General features: G+C 42.0%; 1 protein-coding gene across 1 annotated transcript; it reads left to right on the top strand.

Annotated features, from left to right (window-relative positions):
- Positions 1–3,115: 3,115 nt before the first annotated feature.
- hdac12 (histone deacetylase 12) lies at positions 3,116–12,003 on the top strand. Its single transcript, XM_071356361.1, is given in 8 exon segments — positions 3,116–3,223; positions 3,379–3,554; positions 3,989–4,135; positions 10,723–10,859; positions 11,330–11,362; positions 11,404–11,523; positions 11,826–11,960; positions 11,963–12,003. Coding segments are annotated over 8 exon segments (897 nt in total).
- The last annotated feature ends 1,460 nt before the right edge of the window (positions 12,004–13,463 follow it).

Consider the following 13,463-nt stretch of genomic DNA (forward strand, 5'->3'; position numbering starts at 1 on the left):
TTGGCTTATAGAGAAAAAAATATTATTTGAGGCGATGTAAAAGTGGGGTTGGGAGTACTCAGTAGGGTCTGTAGGATCTACAGCACCAGTCTGGACACACGTACTCATTCAAAGGTTCTTCTTTATTTTTACTATTTCCTACGTTGCAGAATAATAGTGAAGATGTCAACACTGTGAAATAACACACGTGGAATCATGTAGTAACCAAAAAAGTGCTAAACAAATCCAAATATATTTTATATTTGAGATTCTTCAAAGTAGCCACCCTTTGCCTTGATGACAGCTTTGCACACTCTTGGCTTTCTCTCAACTAGTTTCACCTGGAATGCTTTTCCAACACTCTTGAAGGAGTTCCCACATATGCTGAGCACTTATTGGCTGCTTTTCCTTCACTCTGCAGTCCAACTCATCCCAAACCATCTCAATTGGGTTGAGGTCAGGTGATTGTGGAGGCCAGGTCATCTGATGCAGCACTCCATCACTCTCCTTCTTGGTCAAATAGCCCTTACACAGCCTGGAGGTGTGTTGGGTCATTGTCCTGTTGAAAAACAAACGATAGTCCCACTAAGCGTAAACCAGATGGGATGGCATATCACTGCAGAATGCTGTGGTAGCCATGCTGGTTAAGTGTATGGAACGCCGTTTGGGTCTTTAGGTGTCAAAAAAGATACACATCAAATAACACTATTTGACGTGTCAAATAACAATATGCAAATATTGGCCAATCACAAATAAGGCGCATGTGAAGCCAGCTATGTGAAAAACATTGTCAATCATCATCACCAACAAACGAATAAGTCGTGTCGAACCTTGAAAACATGACACCGCTTTTAAAGTTTTGCCAACCAAGTACAACCACCTTTACAACCACCCCAGGAGGATCAGGTGGCTCAAAGGTAGGATTACTTCTGGTTGGTAATGCCTGGCAAAAGTCAACATTAACCGGCACAGCTACCTAACGTTAATGTAACGCTCCCCCTTTCTATTATTAGCCTATCTAGCCATGTTATCATTTGTTATTTAACAGTATGTCCGTTCGAGTAAACTGGGCCTTTACATTGCTGTTATGTTGTTTTATGATTTTGTGGATTTTTTCTTCAAATATCGCTTGAACATGAAGGGTCATAGGACTGAAAGTCACTTGGCTCTGTCATATCCTCACATGGTCTCTCCTATCATTGCTATGCAGACGACACACAATTAATCTTCTCCTTTCCCCCCTCTGATAACCAAGTGGTGAATCGCATCTCTGCATGTCTGGCAGACATATCAGTGTGGATGACGGATCACCACCTCAAGCTGAACCTCGGCAAGACGGAGCTGCTCTTCCTCCCGGGGAAGGACTGCCCGTTCCATGATCTCGCCATCACGGTTGACAACTCCATTGTGTCCTCCTCCCAGAGTGCTAAGAACCTTGGCGTGATCCTGGACAACACCCTGTCGTTCTCAACTAACATCAAGGCGGTGACCCGTTCCTGTAGGTTCATGCTCTACAACATTCGCAGAGTACGACCCTGCCTCACGCAGGAAGCGGCGCAGGTCCTAATCCAGGCACTTGTCATCTCCCGTCTGGATTACTGCAACTCGCTGTTGGCTGGGCTCCCTGCCTGTGCCATTAAACCCCTACAACTCATCCAGAACGCCGCAGCCCGTCTGGTGTTCAACTTTCCCAAGTTCTCTCACGTCACCCCGCTCCTCCGCTCTCTCCACTGGCTTCCAGTTGAAGCTCGCATCCGCTACAAGACCATGGTGCTTGCCTACGGAGCTGTGAGGGGAACGGCACCTCCGTACCTTCATCTCTGATCAGGCCCTACACCCAAACAAGGGCACTGCGTTCATCCACCTCTGGCCTGCTCGCCTCCCTACCTCTAAGGAAGTACAGTTCCCGCTCAGCCCAGTCAAAACTGTTCGCTGCTCTGGCACCCCAATGGTGGAACAAACTCCCTCACGACGCCAGGTCAGCGGAGTCAATCACCACCTTCCGGAGACACCTGAAACCCCACCTCTTTAAGGAATACCTAGGATAGGATAAAGTAATCCTTCTAACCCCCCCCCCTTAAAAGAGTTAGATGCACTATTGTAAAGTGGTTGTTCCACTGGATATCATAAGGTGAATGCACCAATTTGTAAGTCGCTCTGGATAAGAGCGTCTGCTAAATGACTTAAATGTAAATGTAAATGTAAATGGACTGAACTACACTAACTAGCTAGGTATGGCTAACTATAGCAACAGCTACCATGGGGTGTGCGAGTATGGGCGGCGTCGATTATGCTGAGTGTCATTAGTGTAACTTTTTATAACGTTTGCACCTGTCAGATTTCAATCATTCAGGAGACGGCATAATGCTGGAGTCCAAAGGCGGCAAACAGGGAGAAGCCGGCTGATAAATATGAGGGTTTGCCTGATCGCTGACCCTACCATCCAGCAGCTCTTTTCTTATTTTCACCCCTCATGTTCTAACTCACTTTCTCCTTCTCCCTCACCTTCACCTCCCTCATCTCCATTTGTTTATAAACAAATTGTAGTATTTAAAACCTTAATGTCCGAGTATTTTCCCTTAGGATCAATCCTTATTCGATTTGTCATACATTTTGAATGAGCTCCCCCCCTCTAGAACGGACATAAGGGACATTTTACGTTCGCTATAGAGCCGAGTGGACCAGGACAACTGCCCCATCGTCGACATGATAAATGTCCACAGGGGCAACGTCCTAAACAGTAGCCTGTATGCGTTTCAACGCAAAAACTTGAATGCAGGGGCTAAGATGGATGTTGCATTCGTGTACGTTGAGTCCAAAGCGGAGGGGGCAGTTGACCAAGGTGTCCCTCCAGGGAGTATTACAGGCCCCTCATGAGGGACATCAGGGACTCGGCCATCTTCGAGGGTCCGGAAGGAGCGAAACACCTGTCCCTTGATGTTCATGGTAAGCCTTCTTTTTACCTGTATTAAGGTCAGATTTTCATGTAAAATACAAAAATGAAGCCTAAACAATTAGTGAAGAGGCTTTTTCAGGTGCTTTGTCCAGGGTGATATATCATAGGGATAATACAGCTGGCACACATTTGAAATGGTCTTTTTAGCATCACGAGGGCCTGTATACAACAATTGGGAAAATGATCAGTGTGTGTGTGGTCCATGGAGGGGTTGGGCCACACTTCTTCTCTGAGCGACTCTTTGCAGCAGTGTGTGGGAAGCCTGCACCACCACTCAGTCTGAAGGAGGTGAGCCACACTACTCTGAGAGCACATTTGGAAAATGTCAGTTTGATGTCCTCCCTAACAGCAACAGGAAATAATATATCATTTTTTACAGGTATTGTTTCTTTTGCTGTGTTTAAAATTCTTGATTGCCTGTCATACATTTTTTTAAATTCTAGATCAAAAAAGCAGAGGACCGATCAGAGGTGAAGAACAAATTGGATGAATTGGAAGACTGGCTGAGCCTACTGGGGCTGAAAAGGATTGTTGTCAAGACAATGGAGGACAGGGATGGTGTGATTGAATTGGTGGCTCAACAATTTGTCCAAGGGATCATGCAGGTGGCCTTGGAGCAGTAAGTCAACTCTGTCATAAATATGTGAAGTACTTGTCATTACCTCCTCTAACATAAGTATTTTTAATCAGTCCACCCCCTGAAATCAATACACATCACTAAATTTGCCCTTAACACTTATTTTTTAAATATACATACCGTCTCTAAACCATAACAGGTTCAAATATGGTCTCAACTCTCTTGGGCTGCTGGAGGCATTGGGGTACCACCCGGCAGCTTGACTCCATAAAGCCTCCCACCTGTTAAAAGTAACCTATTCCATACCTGGTGGCAACCGGCAGTGGTTGGAGAACAACACCATCTGCCAGTGGTTCAACTGGCTGGCCGAGGTGCAAGGTAAGATAGTTAAATTGCTCAAGTTTGTCGGTAACTGCATATTATTCCATTTTGTGATTTAAATGTGTATTTTAAATGTTTTACTGTGTACTCCTCAGATGGAGAATGTCTACCTCTAACAGTGGCGATCGTGTTGGCATTTGCTACTGGGGCAACAGTGGTGACACCCCGACCATCGAATTCCTCCACACAGCGCGAGGGAGTCTCACTTGGCAGCAGAAGAAAAAGTACCTAAAGGCAAACACGTGAGCTGTGACACTAAGGCTCCCTCTTCATAGCACCGACAATGCCTTTAGGGAATTCATGACCTCTGGTATTGTGAATTCCCCGCATTTCGGTGTTGCATAAAAACATATTATTATGATGCAGAAATTATAGAATTGTATCCAGTAGCACTAAACTACAGTAACAATTGAGTGTTTGAAAATGTAACTGCACATCAACATTTTAAGCATTTATCTACTTACCTTCTATGTATTGTTAGTACAGTGCATTCGGAAAGTATTCAGACCCTTTTATTTCCTCAATCTACACACACCCCACAATGACAAAGCAAAAACAGGTGTTTAGATATTTTTGCAAATGTATTAAAAATATATATCACATTTTACGTCGTAAGTATTCAGACCCTTTACTCAGTACTTTGTTGAAGCACATTTGGCAGCGATTACAGCATCGAGTCTTGGGTATGACGCTACATTTGTATTTATTTAATCCATTTTAGAATAAGGCTCTAATGTAACAAAATGTGGACAAAGTCAAGGGGTCTGAATACTTTCCGAATGCACTGTATATCTGTATTGGCTGTTAATGTTCACTTAATGATTAGTAATTCTAAATTAATTATACAGTCCATATTGTTGTTTGTCTTGGTGTTTTATGGTTTTGTTTTTTAGAAACACTTTACGGACACTTCACTAATAACCAATATCCTTTACTGATATTGACTGAAGAACTGCTGCCATATTGCTGCCTACTCATCCAAATCTGATCATTTGATGTCCTACATTTAAGAACAAATTAACTTCAGCCATTATAATTTAATTGGAGATACATGCAATAAGGCTTCCCATCCATTGCATTAAGTGACAGCTCCACTTCTAGGAACTGCACCTTTGTAAATTTCAAATGCATTGATCTAAGACCTAGATCCATTAGTCCAAGGCTCTCCAACCCTGTTCCTGGAAAGCTACCCTCCTGTAGGTTTTCAATCCAACCTCAGTTGTAACTAACCTGATTCATTTATTAAGCAGGTAATTATTCAAATCAGGTGCACTAGATTAGGGTTGGAGTGAACCTACAAGACAGTAGCTCTCCAGGAACAAGGTTAGGAGCCCTGCACTAGTCCATCTTCAACCACATCATTTGAGCTGTCACAATGTGTCAACAATGTTATGTTACTAAATGTAATAGGTTGCTGTTAATCACAATGATATAAAATGTAACGGGGGACGAACCACAGGTCCAGTAGAATCCCTATCTTCATAATTTATTTTTTAAACTATAGGGCGTTCTCCACACAATTATTTATTTTAACAATTTATAAAAGTCCCAATTGGGCATTACAAAAATGAAAGTTCTGTTTTAATAATGTCCATTCAGAATGTTCTGTTGTCCTCACACGGCAGGCACGCTCTGAAGGCTCCAATCCAGTGCTTGCAGTAGGCCTCTCCTGGGTCGTGTTGTACTGAATGGAAGACAAATAGTGTGTCAGCAGATGGGAATGCTGTGCTAAAGCGCCATAGAGCAAAATAACCATAGGCCGTATATCTTAACAGTACCTGACTCTCTCCATATATGACCAAACAGGCCTGTGTCTAAACTCTGGTCCCCATCCGTTTAGAGTTGAAGATGTCTGTCGTACCTTTCTAGAGACCAAATCATACAGTGTGTGAAATAGTGGGGAGGATGGAAGGGGTTTCCAAAACCAGGAATACAATAATGGCAAAGAAAAAAACAATGAATAATATTATATAAATCCACAACTCAATGGGGAAATCAACAAAGCGTGATTTCAACAAAGGTGAGTCACATCTCACCCGGGATGGTACTCCGTAGCTGGTGATGGCTGCTTCGAATGACTCCATGACTATGGCACTCCTGTTGCTGTCAGAGGCCTTCAGAAACACAACAAGTCTGCTGTAACAATGCACAGCACCATGGATAACAATCCTGCACCTAAAAAACAAGATACATTTGTTTTACAAAAATGTTGTTTTCTGTTATAGTGACGGCATTCCGTTTATTTTTTATTTAACCTTTATTTAAGGGCGACCTGGCAAGAAGGCAAAACAGGGAAATAGCAGCGTGTCCATAAATCATTACAGAAAAATACAGAATACACACAAAAGACAAAGTGTCACAAGTTAAAGATACAATTGAAGATTAGAAACTTCTGCAGTTGTCACAAACAGTGTTGTCGATCAGAGTCATAAAAACAGACAAGGACACTAACTCTCCTAACTTTAAAATCTTCTGAAGCATGTTCTAAGATGAAGGGGCATTATAACATTATTCCAGTTACAGTGCCTTAAGATGAGGTAGTCATTCAAAGATCCTATTAAACACGTATTGCACACACAGTGTGAGTCCATGCAACTTATTATGTGACATTTTTATTTCCTAAACTTATTTTGGCTTGCCATAACAAAGGGGATGAATACTTATTGACTCAAGACATTTTAGCTTTTCATTTTAAAATTTAATTTGTAAAAAAAACACAATTCCACTTTCACATTATGGGGTATTGTGTGTAGGCCAGTGACAAAGTCTCAATTTAATCCATTTTAAATTCAGGTTGTACCAAAACAAAATGTGGAAAAATTCAAGAGGTATAAATATTTTCTGAAGGGACTGTATATCCAGGAATGGGGCCACAATTCTTTCATGACCATATAAGCATATAAATCATTAATGTTTTATGACGTTAAGATTGTAAAAACGTGGAGTATTCAGAAGGCCTAAGCGTATGCACATACCGGAACAGCTTATGTTTGCCACCGATGTGCCACAAAGAATTTGGGCCTGCAACTCTGTACTGCCTGCGGTGTAGCCGCTGCTGCATGGCTGCTACATGGCTCTCCTCGCAGCTCCCTGGGGGTTGACACGGATCAAACTCTGTCTAGTATTTTGGACACTAATTGCAGAATAACTTGCAGTTATACTGCACTGTAACTGAAAAATTACTGCAGTAAAAAAAAGTATTTTTGGACGTAGTATTTGCAGCATATACAGTTGAAGTCAGAAGTTTACATACACCTTAACCAAATACATTTAAACTCAGTTTTTCACAATTCCTGACATTTCATCCAAGTAAAAATTCCCTGTCTTAGGTCAGTTAGGATCACCACTTTATTTTAAGAATATGAAATGTCAGAATAATAGTAGAGAGAATGATTTATTTCAGCATTTATTTATTTCATCACATTCCCTGTGGGTCAGAAGTTTACATGCACTCAATTAGTATTTGGTAGCATTGCCTTTAAATTGTTTAACTTGGGTCAAACGTTTTGGGCAGCCTTCCACAAGCTTCCAACAATACGTTGGGTGAATTTCGGCCCATTCCTCCTGACAGAGCTGGTGTAACTGACTCAGCCTTGTAGGCCTCCTTGCTCGCACACGCTTTTCATAATTTTCCTCCCTCATGATGCCATCTATTTTGGGAAGTACACCAGTCCCTCCTGGAGCAAAGCACCCCCACAACATGATGCTGCCACCCCTGTGCTTCACGGTTGGGATGGTGTTCTTCGGCTTGCAAGCCTTCGCCTTTTCCTCCAAACATAACGATGGTTATTATGGCCAAACAGTTCTATTTTTGTCCCCATGTGCAGTTGCAAATCGTAGTCTGGCTTTTTTTATGGCGGTTTTGGAGCAGTGGCTTCTTCCTTGATGAGCGGGCTTTCAGGTTATGTCGATATACGACTCGTTTTACTATGGATATACATACTTTTGTACATGTTTCCTCCAGCATCTTCACAAGGTCCTTTGTTCTGGGACTGACTTTCACTTTTCGCAGCAAAGTACATTCATCTCTAGGAGACAGAACGCGTCTCCTTCCTGGGCGGTCTGACGGCTGCGTGGTCCCATGGTGTTTATACTTGCGTACTATTGTTTGTACAGATGAACGTGGTACCTTCAAGCGTTTGGAAATTGTTCCCAAGGATGAACCAGACTTGTGGAGGTCAACAATTGTTTTTCTGAGGTCTTGGCTGATTTCTTTTGATTTTCCCCCTCAAGCAAAGAGGCACTGAGTTTGAAGGTAGGCCTTGAAATACATCCACAGGTACACCTCCAATTGACTCAAATGATGTCAATTAGCCTATCAGAAGCTTCTAAAGCCATGACATCATTTTCTGGAATTTTCCAAGCTGTTTAAAGGCACAGTCAACTTAGTGTATGTAAACATCTGACCCACTGGAATTGTGATACAGTGAATTATAAATGAAATAATCTGTCTGTAAAAATTACTTGTGTCATGCACAAAGTAGACGTCCTAACCGACTTGCCAAAACTATAGTTTATTAACAAGACATTTGTGGAGTGGTTGAAAAACAAGTTTTAATGACTCCAACCTAAGTGTATGTAAACTTCCGACTTCAACTGTATACTGCACTCTGATTGCAATCTTTTTTCGTAAGGGCCGGCTTAAAAGTTTACATAATTCATTGTTGTTTGGTTCATTCAGTCTATATTGAACTTTGCAATTCTGTACCAAATGTAACGTAGCATGCAATATTTATGTTAAGTATTACCTTGTGTCTGACAGAAGCTAGGTCTTTCCTCTTGCACATGCACCATACTCCAATACAGGGTTCGCCAACTCTGGTCCTGGAGAGCTACTGTGCAGGTTTTAATTCCAGTCCATAAATAACACCATGATAACTTGGATCGAAAAAATGCCTGCACATCCAGTAGCTAGCCAGGACCAGAGATAGGAAACCTTGCCCTGATGCATTGCATTAAAGAAGCTGATTGATAATGCATATATATTTATTCATATTTATTCTGTATGCTGGCAGAGCTTAAATGCTCCAAAGCCACAGGCCTGGATAATATTCCTGCAAGGTTTCTAATAGATTCTGCTGAGCAAATTGGCCCTTGTATTACGCATATTGTTAATCTCTCTCTTGAACAAGGCACCTTTCCCAGGGACATGAAACAAGCTAAAGTTATACCTCTGTATAAGAAGGGGATAAAGTCTGACCCTGGGAATTATAGGCCTGTATCTATCCTCTGTGTAACATCAAAGATCCTGGAGAGAATTGTACATGAGTAAATGTATGAATATGTTAACAAACAGGGTCTAATGTATGATTTTCAGTCGGGTTTTAGAAAAACATACTCCACTGATTCATGTCTACTTTACTTGACTGACTTCATCAGGAAAGAGATTGATGAGGGAAATCTGTGTGGAATGGTACTGCTTGACCTACAGAAGGCCTTTGATACAGTTAACCACTGTCTCCTAATCTCCAAACTGGAGGCACTGGGGTTAAGCAGTATCCCTCTAGGCTGGGTAAAATCCTATTTATCAGGAAGGGAGCAAGTAGTAGAGGTTAATGGTTCACTGTCTCAGGCAAAACCAATGAGTTGTGGCGTTCCTTGGGCCTCTGCTGTTTTTATTGTATATTAATGATATGAAAGATGCTTGTTCTTGCCGTCTTTTTCTTTATGCGGATGGCTCTACACTTCTGGTGTCTCACAAAAGTAAAACTATGTTGGAGAGCATACTTAGCACAGAGCTTACTAACATTAGCAAATGGCTTGGAGATAATAAGCTATCTCTGCACTTAGGGAAAACTGAAGCAATTATTTTTGGATCCAGACCTAAATTGTGTAGGTTGTCTGAAATCAGAGTGGAGTTAGGGGGTGAGGTGCTGACTACTAAAACCTCTGTTAGCTCCCTGGGATGGATGGAGTTAGGGGGTGAGGTGCTGACTACTAAAACCTCTGTTAGCTACTTGGGATGTATCCTTGATGGAAGCTTGGGAGGGGTGAGCATGGCCAATAAGGTGCTAGTTAATGCCAGGATTAAGTTTTTGGCTAGAAAGTCCAAGCTGCTTCATAAGGACTCCATGAAAGTGTTAGCTACTGCCCTCATTCAATGCCATTTTGACCATGCTAGTACTTCCTGGTTTGGGGGCTTATCTAAACTTATGAAGGGGAAGCTCCAGATAGCCCAGAATAAGTTGATCAGGGTAGTATTGAAGGTGAGTCCACGTACTCACATAGGCAGGAGCTGCTTTCAGGAACTAAACTGGCTGCCTGTTGAGGCTAGGGTGTCCCAGATTAGACTAGGTTTGGTTTACAGGAGTATTTATGGTCCTGCGCCCAGATATTTAAGTGATTACTTTCCTTGTGTTAGGGATGCACACAATCACAGCACCAGATCAGGTGTTGCTGATGTGTGCTTATACAGGTTCAGGAGTAATGCTGGGAAAGGTACTTTCTTGTATACTGGAGCCTCAGAATGGAATGAGTTGCCTCTGTCTATAAAAACAAAGTCCTCTCTGGACAGCTTTAAAAATAAAGTAAAAATATGTTTGATGTCCTCTGTGCCCATATGAATAACCCCTATGATGTAACTGGAATGATGAGATAGATGTTCTTCTTTTATGTTTTTGTTTTATTATTTCACTGCCATACTGTGTTCGATCTTGTATAGCCATCTTGTCTCAAGAGGACCACAATGGAAATAAGTCCCAGACTTTATTGTGTGTTATCCTCAATGATTTTATTCATGTACATGTATGGCTTTTAAGTTTTATGTGTGCTTGTTTTTAAAAATGTTCGAATTAATAAACTAAACTAAATAGACTAGCCATGATACAAGAGGCCTTCTAATAGTTCATCACAGCAAGTATTTGTGTGAGCTGCCACCCAACCACAGATTGCCCATGGGGAAATTTCCCAGAGTACTAGACTTCCTCATCAAGGACCAAGGCATCAAAGACCAACAGGTAAGACATTGTTTGTCCCAATAATATATTGTTTTTCCTGAAGTGTACATTTGTGCACTACTTCCCTCAAATCTAAAAGCATTGTCTTGGTGGAGGCATGGGCTAGAGGGGCTATGTCCCAATTATCTCTCCTTCCTCCCCAAGAGTGCACTTGTTCACTTCCCTTCACGGAAAGGAAATGACTATTATATGCATGGGTTAGTGATGCATGGGTTAGCTCCCACTAACCCATGCATCAACAATCCAATGCTTTTAGATTGGTGGGAAGTAGTGAATGAGTGCACACTTCAGGAGAAAGGAGATCTTTTTGGGACAGATCCAGGGACTTTCGACCATATTTCCTATACCAATCACTTCCTTTCAAATCAGTGAAGGGAAGTGAACAAGTGCAGATAATTGGGCCAGTCAGTGATATGTGGGATGATAGTTGATGTTTGCTCAGCTATGACAGTCCTTATTTTGTGGATTTTTCTCCAAAAGTATGGGCCCCTGCCTCCCACAATCTTTTAAACTGTGTGCACAGTATGGGCCCCTGCCTCCCACAATCTTTTAAGCTGTGTGCACAGAATGATACCTGAACAACTTCATAAATGGCCAGATCGATGAGAAAGAGCAGAGGAGGACGGGCGTTGCGTGGAGTGAGGGCATAGTGCGACGCTGCAGATATGAAACAGGTATGCTCAAGCAGGTTAGATGAACATTCATCAATTGGACTGTCTGAAAAACAATATCATCCAGTGGAGGCTACTGAGAGGAGGACGGCTCATAATAATGGCTGGAACAGCGCGAATGGAATGGTTTGATACCATTCCTTTGATTCTGCTCCAGCCATGACCACAAGCCCATGCTCCCCAATTAATGTACCACCAACCTCCTGTGATATCACCATCTATCACAAGGGGACTTTAAAATCTGTCACCCTTACAGTTGACACAAAGCCTAAAAGACTACAATAAATATGTATCCCCCCTCCCAGGTGGCACTGTGCTAGCAGCAGAAATTGCTTGACAGAGAGGGCTTGCATGCAGAATGGCCAGGGGGACCCACCATGCTTTCACCAGCTTCGGATCAGGCTTCTGTCTCCTCAACAACCTGGCAGTAGCAGCCAAGCATCCAGGAGAAAGATTCTCATTGTCGACCTAGATGTACATTAGGTACAGTAAATTTGTAGACTAAATTAAACGAAAGGTATCAAGACTTGATGATTGTTAACCCTTAGAAACCTGGACCTAGTTTTCCTTGCATTGCAAATTTAAGTTGTGATTAGGACTGCCCAAAGATACCCCAAATAACATTTTGACATGATTTTGATTTTCAACAAAATCTATGCAAATGTGTGGTTTGCATCACTTAATGCCCGATGTCGCATATACGTCACAAATATTTACAGTGACTGTACTTAACCAAAAATGTATATTTTTATTTGAAAATGTACTCAGGAGTCTCAGGACATCTTATGAGCGTTTTTCATGCATTACAGTTCAGAAACTCATCTTTTTGACAACATATCAGACCATTCGGCGGAGCAGAATATCCATGTTTACCATTGATGTCCACCATTTTCAGTGCCAATCTCCGATATTGTAATGACAAAATTCATTCACCAGATGGTGTTAAAAGTGTTTATTAGGATCTCTTCTTGAAGATAGTGGTTTCCTTTTATGTATTGAACACATGACACTTTCCAGTAGTGGTGCAACGGATCACAAAACGGTTCAGATCAAGGTTTTGAGTCAAGGATCGGATAATTTTTCGGATCAGAAAAAAAAGGGACACAAATATAACTTTGCTTTCCATTTATTACTTAGCTTTTAACTTCAAATTATTCTTCAAAAAGATGAGGATGTGTACATTGTCTGGGGAGAGGGTAGACCTCTTTGCAGTCACTATGTGCCCTGCCATGGAGAACACCCTCTTGCTAGGATCTGAAGTGCCAGGCACAGCCAGGTAACGTGTTACTATCATAGCAATGTGAGGGTATTTACACTCATTGCTTTTCCACCATGCCAGTGGATCACCATCCACTGGAATGTCGCTTGCTGCCTTGTAGGATGCCACCTCCTCTTTGATGGTGTTGGCAAACGTCTTGCCTGTGTCCTTGCTCGCAAAGGTCTCCCCGAAAAGCTCCTTCATGGCCAAATTATTTTGTGGAGGAGATGCTTCGGAGTCTGCTCCTGTCGGCTCTCCTGTGGCTTGACCCTGCAGGAAAAAAATTACTTGATCTATTTAAACGAACTAATAAATGTGTCAATAACATTTAATAAAAGCCATTATTATTCCAAATAAAAAATTGATGATTGTAATAGCAATAGTATAGACTAAGATTAGACTGCAGTATATTTATTATTTAAGTAATTCCCTCTTTTTTTTTTTTACCTTTTCAGTGGCCACAATCTCAGTGGTGAGATCACTGCATGCCCTCCGATGTAGGGCAGGGTCTAGGTGAGACAGGGACTTGAACCTTGGATCCAGTGCAGTAGATCTATGAAGGTAGTCCTGTACGTTAGGGGGGGGGTATCTGGGGTTCAGGTCCTCTCGAATGGCAGCCTTGACATCTCCAGTGATGGTGCGGTCTTCCTCACTTGGGGCCATGGATAGTAGAATCCTTGTTTTC

This window comes from Salvelinus alpinus, chromosome 21 (assembly GCF_045679555.1).
Source record: "Salvelinus alpinus chromosome 21, SLU_Salpinus.1, whole genome shotgun sequence".
Lineage (NCBI taxonomy): Eukaryota > Metazoa > Chordata > Actinopteri > Salmoniformes > Salmonidae > Salvelinus > Salvelinus alpinus.